Genomic DNA, 24,553 nt, shown 5'->3' with positions numbered 1-24,553 from the left:
TTTATTTTCCTTATATCTAAATGCCCCAGTGACTGCATATTTTTTTTGTCTTCAAAATGTTTCAACTTTTTATAGTTTATAAGAAAAAATAACTTAAGTGATCTTTATCAATATTAATTTATGTTAATTTAGGCAAAAAATGGACCTCAATAGGGGGGGAAAATTAAATGCTACTAAATAAGCTGTAGGATATACATTTTTTTAATTTACCTTTAAAAAGCAGTGTATGCTAAAATAAAGAGCAAAAAAAGGCATTTTAGAATAGTTTAAATTTGCAGAGATTCAGCATATATAATACACAATCTAAAGAAAATGGAAATTCATTTTTAGGTCAAAATTCACCACTTTGGGCCCCAATTTATGAAAAAATTAGTCCAGTGACCCCCTATTTTCTTTTCATTTTTGAAACAAGAGTAAAAAGTTAAACAACATATCTCAAAATAGATAAAATTATATTTGAGATTCTGAAATGATGGAGCCACTTTAAATGAATAAATAATGTTTTTTTTTTTTAATAAATGAGAAACATTTGTTTGCTTAGCATGAGAAATCAAGTGGTGCATGAGATTCTAGCATGTGTAACTTTCCTGAAAATTTAACAAAAAATCTGAGGAACTGGTACAATCAAAATGTGAAACCCTTGCATCATGAGTATTGGTTGTATAATTTTTTTTCAGTGGTATAAAAACTGCTAAAGACTAAATAATTAACAGCACTATATTTACCTACTTTATTTAAAAACAAACTTAATCATGTAGTTCATTTACAATATATTATAAATGTCACAACAGAACAGACTTCAATTCAAATTCAGAACTAAGAATACATGATTCAAAGATTTTACTTCCTTGTTCATGTGAAATGTGTATTTTTGTCTTTTTTTTATTTTTGCCATTTTATTTTCAGATTTAAGAAGGTCCCTTTCAATTTTACAGACTTGGTTGTTAAATTTAACAACCACTACATGACAACTCATTTCTTCTTTAGATCCCATATAAATTGCAGTGAAAATAATTTGAAGATGATAGACATTTACACCGTAGTTTGACACAACTCTTCTTATAGCTGTTCCAGAATGAAAGACATTGAGTAGTTCCAGAGGTGTTCTTCACATAAAATCGTCAGAATCATTTCCATCATCCTAGGAATAATTGAAAACATTTTATAACATAAATTACGATTTCTACAAGTAAAAACTTTAAAAAGTGTACAATATTTTTTGAATAATGGATCAACAAGAACTTACCTTTTCTGCTAGTTAATTTCTGTAACTTGGACTAGATTGTGGTTTCTCAGCTTATTGTCTTACTTTAGTAAGTTCATTACACAATAAAAGCTTACTTTCTTCCACTTTACGTTACTGCATTCTGAGCTTTTTTAATTCAATGAAAGTGAAATCGTATTTTATACAACATGTACTAGAAACTTACCATATTTGATGTCATATTTTCTGGTCTCATTAAGTTTGAATAAGACCTGTAATATAAATTTTAAAATTCTTGTGTTGCTGTTTAAACATGAATTTGCATAGGTACTAACAATAGTGTTGTGTAAGCTATAAAAAACCTTGATATAACTTCTAATATCAGTCCACTATATGCAGGGATAACTTTTTAACTTTAATTTACCTAGCTCCTTGAACTTCAATACTTTACATTTAGCTGAATTGTGGATTTTCCTCAAGGAGACCTTTCATTCCGAACTAAAAAGATTCTGGATCTTCCACTCTATAGATAGCAAATTTGATTGTTTGTGGATGATCCTTTGATGAACAAAATCATTTAAAAAGATTTTATAGATAAGATCCAAGTTTTGTCAATTTCCATCAAAGGTTGTTAATTTTAAGGTATATCATACCTAAAATATCTTAAGGAATGACTCATATTTTTTTTTTGGTCTATGAAGAAATAACATTAATCATGCGCTGGACACTATATAACCTGCATAGCAGGTTATTTTCAAGTGTGCACAACAGGAATTGAGATTATTTCAAATAGACTGAAAAAGTATAATAGTCTTTCCTTATAATTTAATTTTAGTATCAAAATTTGACAAGTTAACTATAAAGAAAGGTTGAAGTAGTCACAGTCACATTACAAAATTTTGTCTATGAGATGAAGGACAAAATTTTGTATCCAATCAGAAAGCTTTTTACCTCCGTAATAAAATTATCAGTAGAAGGAAAATTTTCCTAGTTTCAGTTGACCCTGAATGAACATACTTTAAAATTTTAATGTACTAAAAAAACAAAGGTCACAGAACTTCATTTTGAGATAATTGGGCCTTATTCAGTCCTTTCCTTCAAAATTCTCAATGACTAGCCTAAATATTAAAGGACTGTATAGATTCAACTAGCCCAAAACAAGAAAAGTACATATCATTTCACTAGCCCGAATTAGTTTTTAGAAGCCCCATTCTTTTTCTATCTAATATAATTTTCAAGATATTGGCTGAAACTCAAAAAAGTGTCATTTTTCACCTTTCAAGGGCAATAACCCCAACAAGTAATCATCTGAAAATTTCGACTCAAGGAGACTTTTGTAGGACTTGTCATAAGGATCATTTCATCAATTGGAAGTTTTTTCTATCTATAATATTTTCAAGATAACGGCTGAAAACTGTAGAAACTGTCATTTTTCACCTTTCAAGGTCCATAACTCTTGCAAGAAGTTGTCCAAAAACTTCAAACTAATATATAGACATATGTAGGCCTTATCATAAGGATCATTTCATCAACAAAAAGTTTTTCTTTCTATTAGAAATTTCTGTCATTTTTGGCCTTTCAAGGGCAATAACTCTAACAAGGAGTCTTCTGAAAATTTTGACACAAAGAGACTTTTGTAGGACTTGTCATAAGGATCATTTTTAATATTATAGTTTTCAAGATGCATAGTAATGGCTGATCATTTTTTGGCATTTTTTGTCCTTATATGACTTGTTATATAGATCATTTCATGAATAAAAAGTTTTTTTCTATCCATTATATATTTCAAGATAATGACTAAAAACTGCAAGACTGTCAATTTTCACTTGAAAAGGGCAATAACTCCAACAAGGAGTTATCCCACAAATTTGACCCAATAAAGACCTCTGTAGAGCTCTTCAAGCTGAAGAAGGATGGTCCCATTTATTTTCAAATATCTCCTTTAGTTTTTGAGATAAATGTAGAAATTGGTGACTTGACCCCTGTGGACTAAAACAGCAAAAGCAACCATGTTTTAGGCTTGATCTACATAATCAACATAATTTTTAAAGTAGATACTCTAAGGATGCTGATGAATAAGTTTGGTAATAATCCGCTGAGTGGTTTTAGAGGAAAATTTTTAAAGAAAAGTAAATGACAGACGACAAAGACGGACGTGCCAAGTAAAGACAAAAGCTCACATGGCCTATTAGGCCAGGTGAGCTAAAAAGACTTAACTTAATATCAAACTGAACAAATTCTACAAAGTGGCTAAAATTTACCTAAGTTCTGCATCCTTTTTCTTTCTATCCTCATCCTCTTTCTCCCTTTTTCTCTGTTCTTGTAATTTTTTCTTTTGATCCTCTCTTTCTTCCCTATCCCGTTGTTCTCGTTCCGCTCTTAAATCAACAGTTCTTTCAACTTTTGTCTTATTAAGTCTATTTACTATTTCATTTATTCTTTTTTCTACCCTTACTTTCCTAACCTACAACAAAAATCAAATAAAAAGGTATTGTTATTGAAGGTCACTAAAAAGCGAGTGCATTATTTCCAATCACATGGTCAGCAAAATAAATCCTGGTCAGTTGGTATACAATAGCAGATCCAGGGGTTCAAGGGTTTGGAATCTCCACCTTTTTTTTTTTTTTAAACATTTGGGCAATTTTTCTAGGTAAATTGACAAAATAATAGCCTAGATTCCCTCTCTTTTGTTACCCTAATAGTATAAAATTTTGTTGAATGAAAAAGTTGGAAAATAATTGAAAATCTTAAGTTAACCACTGGCAAATTTCAATGTGATGATATGAGGAAAGGAAAATAGGAGCAACATTGAGGTCAGTGTATTTTAACCAGACTTCTGATTTTACTTTCATTTATCACACCTGTTTTCACTGCATAAAGTGTTCTTGATTTCAGCCTCTGTACACCTCAGCATTTGGAACGAGTATTAACATCACTCATGAATAGTCCTTAAGGGCTTGATCAATTTCTTATTTCAACAATTAATCAAGTATGACAAATGGAAAAAAAAACAACTGATGAAAACATTCTGAACCTGAATTCAAAAATTTTAAAGATGAAAATAAACATGAAGTTGCATGCATTGTCACGCTAGGTATACCCTCACTATCATAGGTTTGATATCAGAAAGCATCCAAAATTACTAACAGCATATGGCTGATCTATAAAAAGCCACACACCACATTTGTAATCAATCCATTACTGGAGAGCAAAATATTTTGTGATGACAATTTTCCTCATCATTCTACACAGTGAACAAGAGGCTCCCAAGAGCCTGAATCACTCACCTGGTTTAATAGCTTTAAAAAGCTGAATACATGCAAAACCTTAAAATGGTCAAACACCTTTGACAAAACTTGCACAGATGATACTTGTCATGATACTGAACATTTAAACTAATCATCATTCCACTTATTTCAACTGCATATCATGCTTAAAGTGCAAAAAGTCATTAAAAATGCAATCAAAAGATATTTTCCAAATTTGCACCAATCATAGATCTTCACAAACTTTTACATATATATTTTTTTTAAATTTACATTGATCTGTTATTGGTTTGTTAACAACAAGTAAAAACATGGAAAATAGTCAAAATGACACTTTCTGGGGCCATAATTCCACAAAAGGTCAACAGATTTTTCTGAAATTTGCTGCAAAAACAGATACTGAAATATTGGACATTTCAACAATTTACATTCATCATCAATCTGTTTTCATTTTTTTTTTAAATTGGCAAAAAACTGATTAAAACATCTAAAATAAAACTTTCAAGGACCATAAGTCCAAGAAAGGTCAACATTTTTTTCTGAAATTTGCACAAAAAAATAGACATTAAAATACAGAACATTTTATCAATTTACATTAATCATCAATCTACTTTTGTTTTCTAAATATTAGGCAAAAACTGTCAAAGAGTAATCAAGGAAACCAAGACTCTAGCCGAAATCAAATGAATGTAATCCAGGGACAAAGACCAGACATGGAAAACTGACAAACATAGCAAAGAACATTAAGTAACTAAAATAATACATACAAAGTAACAAAAGAAAATGAACAACTCCGACTCCACTAAAAACATGGAGCATAGACTAGGTGCAAAACAGGTAAAAACTAACCAAAAAAAGAACAATAATTTAATAATTTATTCAATTACCTTGAAATTTTCAGGGAAAATAGATCTCTTTGAGCCAAAGAGCCTAAGATGTCTCAGATTTATTCAATCTGTTATGATTTTTGAGAAATAAACAAACATATATGGTGGTTCCCCTATGTTCTTTTTTCAATAACAGCAGCCATGTTTTTAGGAGAAGGGACCATAACAGATATAATTTTGGGAGTATACATGCCAAGGATAATTGTCAACCAGTTTTATCAAATTTTTTTTCAGTGGTTTCAGAGAAGAAGATTTTTAAAGAAAAGCTAATGACAGAAAACAACAACAAATGCCAAATGATGATAAAAGCTCACATGGCCTTTTTAGATGAGTTAAATATGAATAAGTCCCACACAACTGGATGTTGATATCATTTATATAGAGCAACATATTAAATTTGAAATTGAAGCATTAACTAGGTGCCTAGATAATTGGAACAAAATTCAGATGGATGGAGTAAAGGTCGCAATGACAGACAGACAAGATTCAAATATACCACCCACTCATTGAGTAAGGGGTATAAATTACAACATATGATGTATTCTGATTTTTTGGAAAATATCCGATAGGACACTAAATAATCTAATATCATATGGGTATTTGATGCTTGCTACTAAGTTTTAAATTACTTATAAAAAGACACATGTTTTTAAGCCTTACAGGAAAATCTTTTAAGATCATTCAATTTTTTAAAAAGTTATCTATGTAATTGATTTTATAATACCTCTTTATCTTTATGGAATCCTACTTGGCCAACATCCATAGATCCTGTCTTCTTCAGGTTATCCCACATTGTATATACTACATCTACATTGTTCATTTTGTTTCCTACAAAATCGACATAAATAACTTAGTCTGTCTATTTACTTTAGAAATCTTTAAACCACACAGGATCATTATATAAACATTTAAATCAAAATAGGTTCATTTTAGATTGATTGATAGTTGTTTTTTAATTCCGTTTCTGCAAACAGGGCCATATCGCAGCGAGAGCATGGTTCATTTTAGAAACCTTTAAACAACATAGGTCTAAAGTAGCACTCCAGCTAAGGATCATGCAAAATGTGATTCATGGGTAAAAAGCCTACATATTTTTATTTTCGATATTTTGTTTGAAATGTCATAGTGAACAGAAATTAAAATGTGGTTTTTCATATAACCCGTGCTCTTAGGAGATAAAAATTATATAGAATGCACTTTAGATTTCAAAATTAAGGGAGATAACTCTGTAAATGATGCTCAAATACAATAGGTCTCACTAACCACTTCTACCGTTTCCAGTACTTTACATGTTAAAAAAGTAATTTTCAAAGTTTCACTGTGAATTCCCAGGATAAATGACATCATAAAGTTGCATACCGTTGCAGAGCTTGGAAAATAAGGCTTCCAAAATCATTATGCTAATGGTACGATGATTGTAGAAATTCTTCACAAAATTTACTTAAACAAATAATACTGAAAATCCACATTTTTACCTGTTCTGCTAACTGACAACATGGAGGCAAATTACTCACACATGTAAACAATACTCATTCACTTTTGTAGTTAATTACATATATATGATTTTAAAGTACACATTTTCAGCTTTATTTTGACTACTTTTAATCATTATACACACAAATAATGCACTTACAATGCATATGTATAGGTTCAGTGTATTTTTGGTACTACATAGAGGGTGGCCATTTGACCCGGAAGTGGTTAGTGAGACCATAGAATCTACTGGATTTTCAATGTTGACTATCCCCTAAGAGCAGGCAGATTTGAATGAATAATTACACATTTCAAAGAATAGACCCATAAAACAACTTAATCATGTTAATTATAATAATACAAACTTAAAATCAGATAGGTCTTAACAATAACTAAGTCAATCTTTTGATTTTAGAAACCTTTAAACCACTTATATCTTAACAATAACTTAATCTTTCTATTCATTTTAAAAAACCTTTAAAAAACAAAAATATGTTTCCAAGGTGTTGATCTAGGTATTATACATTTAGACCAATTTATCAGCAACTCTGCAAGCCCTAACAGGATGGTAATAGTATACCAGTCAATATAAATTACTTGGAAGCATAAAATTATAAATTGTAAAAACAAGTATTTATAATAAAATACCTTGTATACTGTTTGCTTTAACAAGTTGAGCACAGTCTTCTATGACAGCCTGAGGTAAGTCATCTAATGTTTCATGCTGAAAAAAAGTTATAGTTATCCATATATGGAGTTACAATATTATATAGATAGCAGTGTTTTATTGAATGTTCCCAGTGTAATAAATTTCGATAATTCACAATGTGAAATAAATTCAGTAATTTCACTCTCGGACTTTCTCCCGCCAGAGCGTCACAACTTTGATATCAATCCGCCAATCACAGAATTTAAAATTCATGTTGAAAATATCAATAAATTATGAAGAAAATCTATATAATAAATAGGACAATCAACTGGTTATTGTAAATAACCAAAATATGATCACTCTTGAATAGAATGCTTGAGAATTTAACTTGTGCACCAAACAAGTTCCGCACACTTGTTATATTTAGGCGTTCTCTGGTACTAGTGACAATATTTTGGTTATTCACTCTTTCCAATTAATTATCCTATTGAAAATATCTTGTAGTGTATAAATTAAGTTGTGGTTCTATTGTCCTATTAACTATACAAAAGTAAAAACTCTTGGACTTAAAATTTGAACAACTATGAACAAAGCCTACTAACCAAAACTGATCATCCCCACTCCACAAATAATACGGTAAATATTTTAACAAAGCAGTAAAACAGGAAGTCCCTCAAGTAAAATCTAAATAGATGCAGAGAAATATGTACTGACAAAGGTGTAGACAGACATACTGATGAACAGACACCATGATAACTATATACCTTCCACTTCAAAAAGAGGGAGGGGATAGATATAAAAAAATGTGTTAAATGTAAGATGCTTTTGAAAATGTTTACAGTAGTACTAACCAAATATTGGATGCAGATCCCCTAGCACTATATTTTACCAAGCTAATGACAGACTTAACTCACTCTGCTAATAAATATTTAAACATTTTCTTTCATCTATCTATCAGGGGAAGCTACTGAAATACTCTCCAACCTCAAGTCAATATAAAGTAACTAGAAATATTGAGAACTATGTATTCCTGCTTCACCTTTATCATATAAAATCCTTGTATTTGATTATCTCCCCTTGTAGATATACAATGTACGTACCGGGTAATTATATTTCAATAATTATTATCTTCCTCCATGAACATATCAATACAATGTCTAACCTTTTTATAAAAATCTCATACAAAAAACATCAAGTTAATTGGGAGTAGTTGCACTTTCGATGTGTAAACATATGAAACAATAAGTTTGATTACCTCCCCTTGCATGTCCACATCATAATCAACTGAGTAGTTTAGCCACACTTACAAGATGAAGGGACAGACAGACACACAAGGTGATTCCTTTATTCCCACTCACACTTTAAAAAGTAACAAGATGTAATATCTCTAAGTACCTGCAACAACTACTTATTCCAAATACTTAAAATACATGTACCTCAAGAGAACTACTAGTATAAGTCCTGTTTCATAAAAACTCAATATACATGAATGATACGAAGATATGAAAAGTCCTAAAGGTTTTGACATGAAAGTATAACTAATACTAACAGGATGCAGTCTGAGATAAACATGGGCAGATGATACTTTATCTACATGGAACCTAAAAGAAAAATAAAAAAAAACAGTCATCTTTATTTTATGTGTTACTACTATGTCATTTGCAAATATGAACATGATTTTAACATATCCATGTACATGTACTATAATACTTTTTTCAGTTCAAAAATTAACATTGAGACAGCAAATTAATCATAATATATTATTGAGAAGAACTTTGTATGTACTTTTTAATTCATGTGCAAGAAAAATACCGTAATTTCTGGAATTGGGTATGGCGTGAACAGCTCTAGCAATGGAATCTTACCATACATCTTCAGGAAATCCCCACTTGATTAAATCTTCATCTGAAAATTGAATAACACCTTTGTTTAGTATAAACACATTTAATTTGTAGACAGACAAGAAGGATTAAACACAAGCACATCTTACTTGCATTTGTATCAAGTCTTATGAATACAATATTCTTGTGATGATGCACATATAGGTATAAACATTTTAGGAAAGCATTATCAAGAAATCAATTACATAAAAAAAGATGAATAAAAGTGGAAAACTGCTTTTTTGAGGTAAAATATTTGAAAGGAAAAAAGATAAACAGAATGAGACATCTTGTATTTGTGGTTTCTGTTCAACAGAAGTACTCATAGGCAGATCCAAGGCTCCCTCCCTTTATCAATTTGCAAAAATGAAAATAGCGCACTTTTGTGTATAAATGCAAGCATTAAATGTGTTTATCAAAGATTTCTTTACCCTCTTAGGTGATTCTCTAGATCCCCCACTGGTGATAGAATCTCAAGCAGCAAGGATTCTCATTGTTACATGAAACCTAACTTTGAATTTCAAAAAAAAAAAAAAAAAAACATACACCCAGCTTTAAACCAATACTAACAAATTTATTATAAAATCATGATAATAGTTTCCTAAAAAAAATTCATTTGGTACACCAGGAGACCCTTTTTTATGATAGAACACTTGTCTTTTTTTTGTCCTGACATACAAATAAGTAACCTGGTAAAATATTTCAAGACTTTTTCTTGGTGAAATAAAATCCTTAGCTGGGAACAGATTTCCAACACAGAATGAATGAGGTCAAAGAAAAAAATGATTAATTTGACATTTACCTATATGGTCAAAAAGTAAGTTCAAGCATATTAAACACCCTCAAACAAATTTATGCTAAAATTAATAAAAGAATTTAAATTTTCAAAAAAAAATAAAACTAGATTTAATTTTGGACCCAAAGCAGACCAACTTAAAAATTGAACCTAGAATTGAAAATATAAATACACATAGATTAAGCAGATAAAAAAAAAAAACAACAACAAAAATTATGTTGACACAGGGAATGGAATCCTAGACCAAGACCAAAAATTCAAAGCTTACTTCCTAAAACAAAGTTCCAAATCTCAATGTCACACATTTAAAATGGGTCTATTTTAAACAAAAAATAGGGTCATATAAAAATTTTAATATCCAGCACAACAAAAAAACATACCAAGAGTATAATTTTTCTTCAAATCAAAATTTAATTTGGGACCCAATATAGACAACAACAACAATGTGATACCATCATACAGCATGATTACAAAATTTCATTTTGGGGTTGAAATATTGAAATATTAGGTCAAGAAATAAGCTTAGGTATATTTTGGATTCACCAATGAACACTTACTTTCATGTTTATCTAGTCCCATGTAGATGGTATGTGCAGGAGATGTTACTGAAATGAAATAAAGCAAAAAGATTGATAAAACAACTAGCCAAACTTCAATACTTCAGTATCATTTTTGAAATTTCAAAACCTCTTCCATCAAAAGGATTTCCTCATGATCATAAAGAAAAAATTATCCAGCTTAATAAAAAAAAATATTCAAAAGGAAACAACAATCTGATTTTAGGATGATGGTCAGAAAAAAATTGAAATAAAAATTCATGACCTTAAACTGATTTAAAAAACTGAAAATCACATAAAAATACACACAGTGTAAATATGTAAATTATATACGTGGTAAAATGAAGGTTAGGCAATACTTATTACATGCAGATTTAATGGATTAATTATTGCTGGGTTCCATAGGGCATTATTACATATTTATGTGTACATTATGGTTATAATGGAGTATCTTTTGTTTGCTTATTACTGAAAATATTGATACTCAGGTCAACACAAATTGTTTTCATCTAAAATTTAACATCACCTTAGGAGACTATGGTTAATTTAATTATCGCCATTATTTTAAACAACTTTATTCCAAAGGACAAATAGAAAGGTTGAGACTATTTCAATATTTTATTACAATCATTTATCTTTTTGCTATTACATGTACATGTATATGGAAATGCATTCAGGCAGAATTGTCTAGAATGCAAACAATATCAATTCAATTTGTATCTAGACCAGATTTGTATTCTATACATATAGTGTACTCATCCCATGAATATATTGCACATTTCTACCTGGCCCAAATTTGCTCTGACCCTGCAACCCTCCTCATTATTCTTTTACAACAGAACGACAGCAGATATCAGGGTTACTGTAGCAAAATTATCCAAATTTTATTAAAAATTTATATTTTTGTCATGAATATAATATCAGCATACAAGAAAAATGAATTCAGAATTGAACTAGGTATGTGTGTCATACATGATTTCAACCTGGGAGTTATTTGAAGTTGCACTACTAAAAATCCAATTTCTCGTGACACTATGTTGGCACTCCAACCCAACAATTCAATATCCAAACCAAAAATTAGAAGGGTTGCATGGGCAGAGGAAATTCAGGACTATGTAAAACTGATTAAGTTTAAGCAATTTTATGAGGAATCAAAATTTCAATTATTTACAAAATTTACTTGCATGCAAGTCAGTTGTCTCCCCCATATTACCTTAATACCTAAATGCATTTCATAACATCAGTAGACATCAAGATAACATAAGTAACTAAGGAAGATGAGAAACATATATCTAGCCAAGTAAATCAAAATCCAAAAGAATTCTAGAAATATTCAAGATTGTAGACTAAGATATAATCCAGTATACTAGATCTGTTCAAGAACAGTGACCAGAAGGAATCAACTAGCACAGATAAAGAGAAAGTTGATGTACGAGCTGAATTTTTCACATCAGACCCCAAAAAATAATATGCCTGTTTCCTGTTCCCCTACCTACCCTTGTTTTTTGTGCCTACCCCAAGCATTCTATAGCCATTTTGGATCAAGCATTGTTATAGTCTAGATTGTTACCCCATTAGCTCAATATAAAATGTTTTTGAAACATAAAAAATTTCCCTACATATCTACCCTATTTTTTTCTTGCCGGTAGCAGGAACCTGGACTATCATTTTTTGGCCTCAGTATTAACAAACAAAATTGACACAAAAATGCTGGATATAGAAAAGAAACATGTGCCATCCCTAATGGAAATGACATTTACCACAGATGAAAGAGAAACTAGACTCATTCAATATTTTGAAATCACCTGGACCAGATGGGATTCACACTAAAGAAATGAAGAAAATCAGCTAAGTTATATGTCAACCATCAACAATCATATTCCAAACATCTAGCGACATAGAACAACAACTGAACGACTGGAAATAAGCTAATATTACTGAGCTATTTAAGATAGGAAACAAGAAAAGCACTGGGATCTATAGACCTGTTAGTTTGACCAGCATTATAAGCTAACTCATGGAATCACTTGGTAGTGAGAATATCATAAATCATATGAAGAAAAATCAGTTATTTAGTAATTTGGATTTATAAGTGGCCATTCCACAGTAATTCAACTTCTTCAAGTCTTCTAAAGATAAATGAACAGAAATATTAGACAAAGGAGGATGTATAGATATTATTTATCATGACTTCATGAAAGCTTTTGACAAAGTTCCATACTTGAGACTACTACATAAACTTGAAAAATACCAGATTTCTGGAAAGTATACCACCTGGATCAAGGCATTCCTACTGGCCAAAAAACAATGGGTCATTGTAAATGGAGAAAAATTGGATTGAAAAAAGTTAGAGTAGAATACCACAAGGCTCAGTACTGGGACATATCTTATTTGTCTTTTATATCAACAACATTCCACAAGTCACTGGTGTAGGCACTGACACATATTTATTTGCAGATAACACCAAATACTTCTGAGGTATTTTCCAATAATTTGACTGTGATTATCTACAAGATGATGTACATGTTGTTTGTACATGCTTTAACAACTGATAACAGAAATGGTTATTATGTTTCCACCTGGAGAAATGCAAAATGAGAATTGAAAAATCCAAAGTAGACCACAAAGCTTACACCCTAAATGATAATTTACCACCAATGGAAATGAAGAGACAGAAATGGATATTGGCCTGACAATTGATATCAAACTGTCATTGGAACAACACATGTATATGTATGCCAAAATCAATTATTTAACAATAAAACTGTTAATGTAGATCATATCTATTACACCGAGTATTCTTTTCAGTTATCATACTAAATCTTTAAATGGACTTGTTTAAAATGATGTAAAAACATTATGTTTAAATTATTTTAAGAGAATTATTGCCAAGTGATGGCAGTAGCTCACCTGGCCTACAGCCAGGTAAGCTAAAAATGTCGGTCACTGACCGACAAATTTTGCAAATGACCAACGATCATTTTCCAACATTAGACATAAAAAATTGTCAACCCTTATAAATTATAGTCTGTGTGGTTTTATTAGTGTATAAACATTCTGTCTACCTATCTCCTACTTGTTTATTGGAAATTAATTGACAGGTGTGTGTCAATTTTTGCCAATGTGCAGCCACCTGTGACTGTGATTTACCTGTAACTGATTAGCCGATTGAATAATTCAATTAATGGTACACATGCAGCCCATTGCATATACGAATTAATTGAAGTGATTTGGAGAATTTTCATACATTTATTACTTGATTTATCAAGAAAAAGATTAATTAGTCCATCACTTTTGTGCCAATCTTTCAGAGGTAACAAAATCACATGGTACTGAAACTACGAATCAGTCGTAGTTTGTAATTATAAGTTTATCAATTGCATTTTTTAACAAAGAAGTCAACAAACTATTTAAATCAATATACAAAATGTATTCGCAATTTTCTTTTATAAATAATCAACTTTTTTTTCATCACTCAGAAGTTTTTGACTGTTGCTTATGTGATGAAAAAGTCAGCGAGATATGATGTTTTGTTTACATGTTAGACCGTCTACGTGTGGTCGAAGCCGAACTTGTTCCCTCGTTCTGATATATTATAAAAGATAGATTATGTGATGAAATAATACAAAATCCAACATTTATCTTAAAATAACTACAAAAACAAGTTTTTTTTAAGTTTATTTTCGTTCTGAGCATGTAAACGACTGACACAAACATCTGCTGAAGTTTGATAAAATGACCAGCATGGGCTGTTGAAATTTCCAGACCCTTGATTTGACACTTGATAAAAGTGTTTGTCTTGGACAAATAGCTAACAGCGTAAATTTTCTCAGTAAATTCTAAACAGGACTTTAAAGAGACGATTACAGTGGTTCACGATTTTGAACAAAAACTTAAATATTTAGTTTTCGAAGTTTTGAAGGTTGTCCCGACAAACACTCAACAGTAACATAAACAATAACTAAAGACCTTGACCTAGTGCTTACGATGTTATGATGGGTCGAGCAACAACATTGTCAACATTCACTAGAAAATGCTTCTAGTCTTAAATTGTTGGTTTTGTTTGATATTAAATAAACAGTTTGTTCCATTCCATTAGATCATTTGATATCAATTTCAAATTCTCGTGTCCATGTATCAAACACCGACAAAAGATACAGAAAGATGTGCATGCATTTTGATTCAAGATATGGAACATTACCGTTACATGTTAGCATATCAATGATATAACTGATACACACTTTTTGTATAACTTCATAAACAACAAAGAAATAAGGGTAAGTAAGTAAGTAAACTTTATTTAGAGTTGGCACATATATACATTTTAACAAATCAACACGAGCTCTTATGAGGTCTTTAACCGACTATAAAATGTACAAAACAGTAAAACAATACATGGCATCATACAAAATACATAATTATTATAAATAATACGTAGTAAAACATATACATGTACTAACCATAGAAAGATATGGTGCTCCAGACAGAAGGATCAAGTACCAGGCAGTAAGCACCACTCTGTATACCGATCCTTAAGTCAGGGGAACCACACTTTATAAGGCTATAGACATAATTAAAATTCAGATATCATATTCAATTATAAAACCATGATCAGATCAGAAACTGGGGAATCAGACATGAGACAGCACAGGCTGAAACTTGCAAGCAGTGCAATTACATTTTTTGCCTCCACACCAACTACTTATATAGGTCTTAAACTGGTTAAAGGAAGTAAGTGATCTGGCCTCATTTGGTAAAGAGTTCCAAACCTGTGCCGCCTCGTATCTAAAAGATTTTTTGCCAAAAGATGTAGTTTTTGGCCGGGGCACCTCAGCTGTATTTTTATACCTAAAATTATAATTACTATTTTTAATAATAACCAGATCTTGCAAAAATACAGGACATTCCTTATTAATGATTTTGAAGGTCTCCAAGGCAATAGTGCGCATCCAGTGGGTTTTCAAAGATGGTAATTTTGAAAGGTCCAAAAGATAATCATATGAGCTGGAATAATCATCATAAATAAAACGGAGCGCACGTTCCTGAATTCTTTCAATTTTTGTAGTATTCTTTTCACTACAAAAGTGCCAGGTCAAAGGGCAATAACTAAAGTTTGACATGATAAATGAATAATAAATGGTAAGTTTTCCAAGTCTGTTCAAATGTTTCCCAATTCTTTTTAAAACGTTTAATTGCCTTGCAGCCTTCTTACAAATGTTTGATATATGTGAATTAAAATTCAATTTGAAGTCAATTGTAATACCAAGTAATTTTACTTCTTCATCACAAGAAATACTAATACCATTTAAATCAAAAGTAATATTTTTGTCATGTGTTCTCTTGCCAACCGAGATGGCTTGGAATTTCTCAGGATTGGCTTGCATTTTATTATCTGAAAACCATTTAATTAAAGATTTACTGTCCTCTTCTAAAGATGAAATAACAGAATTTAAACATTTACCAGATTTTGAAAGGGTATTGTCATCAGCATAGTTAAAAGAGAACAGTTTTTCACAAAGAACAATAAATCATTTATAAATACATTAAAGAGAACTGGACCAAGTATTGATCCCTGAGGTACCCCTTTAAATATATCCATCATACTACTAGTATTTTGACCAATTTTGACACATTGTTTCCTATTAGAAATGTAACTAGTCAGTAAATCTGTTGCAGACTTTGATAAACCATAGTATTTGAGTTTAAGTAAAAGTAGATCATGAGGAAGGCAATCAAAGGCCTTAGAAAGGTCCATTAAAATTGCAGCTAAATATTCGCTGTTATCTAAGGCTTTTTTCCAATCTTCAATCACACGCAAAAGAGTTGATTGACAACCGAAACCAGAACTAAAAGCGGCCAAAAATGGATTGAAGATTTTATCAAAATGTTCTACCAATTGGATTTGAATAGCATTTTCAAAAATTTTGGATATTGCAGGGAGGACACTAACTGGTCTGTAATTGCCTTTCTCAAGAATGCTATTTTTCTTATGTATTGGAGCAACTTGTGCTTGTTTAAGACAATCAGGAAAGGAAGATGAGGACAAAGACAAATTAACTAAACTTGTAATGGGCTTGATAATGACAGGTTTTGCCAGATGAAGTAATCTGGGGGAAATGCCGTCAATACCAGTAGCTTTTTTTAACATTTATCTTCTCGATTCTCTTACGTACAAAATCCTCAGTAATATGATCAAAAGAAAAGGGAATATCAATTAAGTCAGGGTGATTTTCTTGAATGGCTTTTATACTGGGGTGATCCTCATCAACCTTCATTTGATTGTTTCCAATAGTTTTAGCAACATTTACAAAGTAATCATTAAAAATTTCCCTGATTTCACTTTGCTCTGTTTTTAGAGCAGAATTTTCCAAAATTATTATCTCCCTTTGACTGATGCTGCCTTTATTGGTCAAAAACGGCTTAACGGTTGGCCAAAAGTCTTTCGACTTCGGACTTTTGACTAGAAAGGTCTTGAGTAAAATTTAGAACATCAAAATTTTTAAAACTTCTACACATCCACCTTTTAGGAATTTGTTTCGGCAGTTCACAATTTAGTTGAATAGATATAAAATTATGAACATCACTAATTCCAGTTCCAAAATTACACACTTTTTTAAAATCACAATCTTGATTTAATAAAATAAGGTCTAAAAGAGTTGCCTTGGCATTTTTGGTAAAACAGGTGGCTTTTTTAACAACATTTTTCAAATTCAAAATATCACAAAAATCATTAATTATCACATTTTTATCACAGCTGAGCATATTAAAATTGAAATCACCAATAAAAATATATTTATCATATTTTGTTAAAATTTTATCAACTGTCTGACTAAAGTCTGTCTGGAACTCATCATTGGACATGCTATGGGGTTTATAGATACCACTTATGAGCCATTTATCGCCTCCTGTTGTAACTTCAACTTCAATGGATTCAATTGTTTTAAATTCGAGCAGTTTTTGTCTATCACCTGCAAGATCGGACCGCAAGTAAGCCATGATGCCTCTGCCGTCTTGGTTTCTATCGGCTCTCCAAAGAGCAAAATTTTCTACTTTGAATTGGGCGTCGGGAAAAGATTCGTCAATCTTTGATTCAGATATAAATAATAAATCAACAAGATTTCGTTGTAATAAGTCTTTAGTATATTCATGTTTATTTCGAACACTGTTTATATTTAAATACCCGCAGATGAAATGGTTTGGGTTTCGTTTTCTAGTGTCCGTTAATTCTTCAAAGATGTCAAACAGGTTTTCATTGTTTACGTCTGGCTGGTCACTGTTTATATCTGACTGATTTAGTGTTATGTCTGGTTGACTAATCGATTGATCTAATTCGATGGATTTATCAAAATAAGAATCAGTGAATTGTGGTAGTGTACAATTCTTGCAATACCAAATCTCAGTGCATTTGGATAGTCTATTCTTTTATTGACATTTTGATGCATTTGATGTGATGCCAAAACGAGCACACCGTCACTTCACATTGGATAGCCCTCTGATTGTCCCATACAGGCTTTGAGCAGACTCCACATGGATTATGGTCGGTTTCAATAGGACCAGGATTGATGGATATATCTCCGCTCAGTAGGATAAGTAAAGTAAAGCCGCATTGTAAGTCTTTTATTGTTGTTTTTGTTGTTTGTTTATGTTTATCTGCAGCCATATTGTTTACTTTCGCGGCAGGGTCCGGGTCAGGTGTTGTACTTTTAAGAATAATATTGCAAATGTTGAAAGTTTTTACACTAGTACATGCATAAAATGCAAGGTCTTCTGGTTTTGTAGTTGAAAAGTCATATTGTTTCTCGACTTTTGGCATTGAACGCAAGAACATTACAAAAAGTTACCAGAGTCCAAAACAGGCACCCCTGCCATGCCGCCATCTTGAAAATTGTAATATAATAACAAGTCTTTAAAGATACAGAGACTAACTTATTACCTTGCCTATGTCCAACCCCTTTTACATTTATCTGCATTTCTTTCTCTCCAAAAATTTTCATGAAAAATAATTTTTTTCCCTACCTACCGACCTTCTCTGTTTTATTCTTTGTTGTTCACTATATTTATAATTTTAATTTGGGTTATTGGTTGTACAAAAATTAGAGTGAATGAGAAAATGGCCGTATCAAAACAATCCACATGGCTTGTCAAGAATTTTAATTACTATAAAAACGACTCTGGTTTGGAATTATTTTATTTCAATATTTATTGAAGTTATCAAAACAAACAGGTATAATCATTGTAATTTAGGATTTTTAGCAACGCAGCTGTCAGAAATATAAGAGGGTCAACTCAAGGCTAGGTTCCAGAAATTTTGGGCTAAAGAGGGAAGTCTGACTTATAGGCGGATCAACTTATATTTGAGTATATAAGGTAACCCATAATTTTTGGGTAATTAAAAACTGTGAAACCATAAAAAAAAAAAAACAACAAAAAGTATCAATGAAAAAAGTCTCGAAATGAAACAATTTCTAAATTAAACCAATATAATCAAAATAGAATGAAACGAAATGAAATTAAATACAAGAAAAAAGATGTTTCGCTGTTTAAAAGTATAATAATGTTTACCTATACCGGACAATTCAGCTCAAAGACATTTGGATCAAAACAATTGGAGCATGTATTTAGACAATTCAAACTACATCAGGAAGATTTACGCCATATGAATAAATACAAATTGAATCTTAGCTTTTTCCAAGAGAGATGGTCAAATCATGGCACCTAAATGTTAACGAAAATGGGTAGGGTCTAAAATGTGTAACCAGTACCCGTACCTGCTTTTCCCTATACCCAAATAATGTTTAAATATTTTAATGCTAAAATATTCATTCTCACGGCATGTTAAGAACTGAAAATTGCATGAGATGTGGAAAAGTCCCTTTCAATTCATGTCTAATCAAGAAAATGATGTACATTTTCCTAACATTTCTTGTTTGGTCATTTTTCTGAAGTCAAAAGATCTAAAATGTGTAATCGGAAGTTGCCGTTCCAAACTAATTATTGACTATTTCTCACTTTTCTATCCAAATTTTACGGTTTTCTAAAACCATTAAGAGGTTAAAACTTCACTTTAAGACTTTTGATAAAGTTTTGAAAGATTTGATGTTGTTTTAAAAATGAAGTGGTTGAATTAGATTTCCATAGCGTACCTAGCATCAATCCCCGTACCAGCAAAGAATAGATACCATCCTATCCAGAATGAAAAACAAAGTCTCATAAACAGAGTCTGATGCAATTTTAATTTATTATTTATTAATTTATCATTGAAAATTTTGAATATATCATGATGTTCTAATGTCAAATATGCATTAAAATTGTACTGATAATAAAAATACCGGACTTTGATTTTGGGTACAGAAATTTCAAGTTACACATTTTAGACCTCTTGAAAAGAGAAAATCTAATAAAATCATTTTTTTCGACAAACATTTTAAAAAGCATTAAATCTAGCCTAACCATCATATTATTTGTAAATATGTACCAAATTTCAGCGGAAATATCATGTAGTAATAAAGAAATTGACAAAATAGTATTTGGGTATGGGGAAAAGTTGGTACGGGTATGGGTTACACATTTTAGACCGTACCACGGAAATGATGTAATCAGCTTATCAATACTGGATAATTTGACTCAAAGACATTTCGGACCATGACAACCCATAGTTCCTCATGAATGCTGTATATTTTGACCATGACAAGAGAATATATTAGGATAACAAAAACAGAATATCTTAATAAATTTTACCATTTTTAGACCTTAATAATGACAGAGCTGACAAAAATTTATAAAGGTGTTTCTTCAGGAGTGTTTTTAAAGGTTTCGCCTTCCAAAAATATTAGTAAACAAAAATAGATTGCTTTTCTGTTGTTTTTTTTCCACATCATTCCGCGATCTTTCATTTCATATCTACATCTAACAAAAGTGTCGAATATTACAATTGTTCAAGGCACCGGCGATATAACAGCATATTAGCGAGCGCCACGAAGCAGTGTGAGCTTTACTGTTATTACGTGTACATTCTAAAGTTCCCTTAAGGTCCCCCGATATACTATTGAAAAAAAAAGTCATGCGCCGGAAGTAACAAAAAGTGACTGTCTTTACGGAGAAAATTTATCATTTCCTTCAGTGAAACAAATAAAAAAAAATTAGGATAAGATTACGTTTCAATAAAAATAGATTCATCTTTTCTGATAGTTTTCAAGTCTTTTCTAATTTGTTTTACTCACTTAAAGAAGTGAATGTTATGTTTATAAAAACTTTGGGAAAAACCATGTGGATGTACATATGTGTATCTCCGCTGTTCCACTGTTGCTGTTGTCAAGAACCTAACCCACCTTGGAAAAAATATAACTCCGATTATTTTATCAAAATCAAAGCATAGCTTTTCTAAGATAGGAAAGGCAATCATTTTCTTGTTTGGAATTTGCAGCTGTCATCTGAATTTTGTTTACGTCACATGATATGTGTAAAACATTCCCACCATATGTGGAGAACTGTAATATTTATGGTATCTGTACAGATTGATCTGACAGGCCAAAACTAAAATGGATTTTGCTGGAGATGCCCTCAAGGGATAAAAATGTAAAGCATTGTGAAGTGCTTTACTTATTGACCATTTTGAAAGTGAGGGGAAGGGGGTATGGGTTTGGAATTTTGGGGAAAAAAATGTTCAAGTTATTCATTTATTGGAAAAAAAAACTCCCCCATTAATTAACAAGACATATTTTCAAATAGAAATATTGATTTTGCTTGCTGGTTAAATATGAATAAATATATTGCACTTGCAAAGCAAAAATTTTCATCCGGGCCGCCCTCTTCATTGTTATGACCATTTTATTTTTACGAGTCTCACACAGACGGTACATGTAGTAAAGCTCACGGTGCTCGCAGTTTAGGCAAAGCCTACCCCATATTATAAACGTGCATTATCAATAAAGTATAATGTAATTTGAGTACAATTGGCTCCATCAATAGTAGAAAAAACCTTAAATCACATCATTAGCACAATGATACCCTCTTACCACTTGTTGTAAAGAAAAATACCATATTCTTTCGATTTACAGATTAATTTCACGTTTTCTTTTACTGCGGAAGTGAAGATTCTTTCAGTCTCCACATAAGAAACTTTGGTGTGAAGTGATCATTTGAGATGAGATCACAACATTATCGATCTTTTGAACAATATAAGTAAATAGTTCATGTCAAAAATTCTAGCAAAAAGTAAATAATGACACCTTCTTGAATTGCACCGTTTATTAACGAAAGTTACTCGTTTTAACACTTCCATACAACACAAAGAAATTTACACTTTAAAGAAAAAAATCTATGCGGGTCCTATTAAAAAGCACCCGGAAGCGCCAGAAAAATGTTAAGAGCCCCAGAAGATATTAATTTGGTCGAAATATTTAACCTGAGCATTGCAAAATTTTCTAAAATAACCATAAAACTTATGATTTTACGAATAAATGGAATATGGTGCTTGGAATCAAAATCCGTTGGATTTTTTTTTTACTTCACTGCCCTTAGGATACGATTTCAAATATAAATTGAATAGCAAGTGAGAGATCTATTATCATGGATTTATTACTTTCGTTGTTAGGACCAACAGAGCTTGACCTTACGGTGACCTCTGAAGGTATTAAGTTTTGGATTCGGGTTATGTGCTTATCCATTTGTCGTGTTTTACCATATCCGTTTCTTTTGCATTGTGAAAAACACGACTATTTACTTGAAACTGGAAAAGCAGTAGAAAGTTTTATCCGACTCCGACATCAGAGTGATTTGTAAAGAGTGCTATTTTGCCGTTCTTATTTCGTAACTTCTTTTGAGTCTATAACTTTGAAATAGTTTCCGAAAATATACTTCTTGCGGCCGGTTTACCCGAGCTGCCACCTTTTAAATATTGTTTGGTGAATTAAGTCATTTTTTCCTATAAAAATATAAATTGGTATAACATAATAAAGTGGTATGCACGCTAAATAATAGATTCATCCTAAGCATAAATTGTTGCTAAAATCCACCGATACGTGAAATTTTGCAAAATTAATAGCTTGGGCAATCAAATTTTCTTTCAGGAACAGGTGTTAAAAATAAAGGAAGAAAAGGCAAACTCGATGAAATCATAGTGAGCCTAAATTGCCTTTGCAAACTGGAAACCATTTTAATGGCAAAATATTTTCAGTGAGTGCATTATTCTTTTGAACTTGAGTGGATAATGCGAACGGTGTGATAACTGGTACCACCACCCTTACCTCATTGTGAGACATAAGGAATTATTCATACCAATGAATGATATTGAAGTAATAGTCAGTTCTACTGAAAACGTTTCTATGATGTGATTTCTAAATAGTACCGTAGCTGTGGATTTTTACCTCATTCCTCATTCATAACACATTGATTTTAAAACCTTGAAAAAAAAATAAATATCAGAAAGGGACTTAATTTTGTAACATGACTATCAACGGATTACCAGAGGTATATTTTGATGATGTCTCAATGCAATATAAAAGTGCATTATATAAATGACTCTAGAAAAAATTTCTACAACAAAAACAAGTTACGTAAATTTAGACTTTATAAGAAATGTTTCAAATTCGAACTATATCTTGATCAGAGCACACACCTTTATAGAACACTTTTAAGTAAATTTAGAATTAGGTAACATGCATTAGAAAACTTGAAATCGGTAGACATAAACAAAATATCCCAGAGGAGGAGTGTATATATAAATTATAGTAGTTGAGGTTAAAATTCATGTTTTACTTGACTGTCTAAAATCAACTTCCGTAAGGTACTCTATTTTACAAGATTTTGTTTCAGATCGAGGTCCCCAGTCTTTTAAGAGTAATCAAGGGAACCAAGGTTATAGCGGTAATCAAAAGAATGTAATCCAGGGACAAAGTCCAGACATGGAAAACAGACATACACAACAAAGAACATAAAGTAACTAAAATCATACATACAAAGTAACAAAAGTAAATGAGCAACTCGGACTCCACTAAAAACTGGGAGCATGGACCAGGTGCACTGGTAGGGTAAGCGTCTTTTGCTTTTCTAGAAACACCCGCCGAGTTGCTCATAAAAAGTCAAGTCCGGGGTAGACAAACGAGGACAGGAAAACTATGACCCGTTGAATAAATCAGTTTTCATGGTGTTGTAGTGATGACTTCAATCTTGTAGCAACATAACCCTGTTCCAGAAGCCTATTTGTTAGAGTTCTAGCGCGATACAAAAAGTCTACGTAGTTTCGGCAAGCTCTGGCATAACGTATGAGTTGTGATATGAACATTCCATACGCAGGAGCCGAAGGGATGTTGCCACAGATGAAAGGAAAGTTGACAATTCTGAATGAAAAGTCATCACGTTTGTCGTAAAGCAAGTTTAAACTAGTTCCAGAAAAAAATATATGTCTGGTAACCCAGATATAATAAAAAGTTTATCACATATCTTTTATCTGTTCTATTTAATTTGAGAACAACCCTACTAGATGACTTATAGAATATAAACTATAGAAGTAGCACAGTGTAATACGGGTCTTTTATCTTATTAGCTTACTAGTTTAAGTATATGGAATAAAAAGTTATATATAATATGTCAATGTGTTTACATGTCACTATCCTGGCAAGTCTACAAGCAAGTGCTACTATGGAAGCTGACTACTGTGCTTCTGCTGATTATTCTTGTTTCGTTTTTGAGATAAATCATTGTAACAATTGATAATTTTCTTAATAGTTCTGAATCATTGTATTAAATTGTACTTGATTGGTCTGTTCTTTATGGGCGCTTTGATTAGCAAATAAAGCATTTGTATTTGTATATTACGAGTGTTTTAGTATCCACTTCAAACA

General features: G+C 31.4%; 2 protein-coding genes across 3 annotated transcripts; both read right to left on the bottom strand.

Annotated features, from left to right (window-relative positions):
• Positions 1 to 716: 716 nt before the first annotated feature.
• LOC148628488 (coiled-coil domain-containing protein 25-like) lies at positions 717 to 21,840 on the bottom strand. Of its 2 annotated transcripts, none has more exons than XM_088588461.1 (9): positions 21,728 to 21,840; positions 10,713 to 10,760; positions 9,345 to 9,384; positions 9,029 to 9,080; positions 7,479 to 7,554; positions 6,082 to 6,185; positions 3,466 to 3,668; positions 1,431 to 1,476; positions 717 to 1,141 (listed from the first exon to the last, which is right to left on the bottom strand). In XM_088588461.1, the coding sequence occupies exons 1-9, from the start codon at positions 21,750 to 21,752 to the stop codon at positions 1,109 to 1,111; spliced, it is 627 nt and encodes a 208-aa protein (XP_088444587.1). In that variant the 5' UTR covers positions 21,753 to 21,840; the 3' UTR covers positions 717 to 1,108. The 2 variants fall into 2 exon arrangements, with proteins under 2 accessions (XP_088444587.1, XP_088444597.1); XM_088588471.1 differs by lacking the exon at positions 21,728 to 21,840 and adding an exon at positions 14,610 to 14,633.
• On the bottom strand, positions 14,634 to 18,134 carry LOC148628489 (uncharacterized; the record flags this gene model as incomplete). Its single annotated transcript, XM_088564618.1, has 1 exon — positions 14,634 to 18,134. A coding segment is annotated over one exon (1,002 nt), but the record flags the coding sequence as incomplete, so codon positions are not given.
• Positions 21,841 to 24,553: the final 2,713 nt, after the last annotated feature.

The sequence above is a fragment of the Perna viridis genome, chromosome 1 (assembly GCF_037379345.1).
Source record: "Perna viridis isolate PV_CMFRI_1.1 ecotype Kerala chromosome 1, ASM3737934v1, whole genome shotgun sequence".
NCBI classification, from domain to species: Eukaryota; Metazoa; Mollusca; class Bivalvia; order Mytilida; family Mytilidae; genus Perna; species Perna viridis.
The sequence above is the reverse complement of the archived record's forward strand: the minus strand, read 5'-3'. Positions and strand labels throughout refer to the sequence as shown.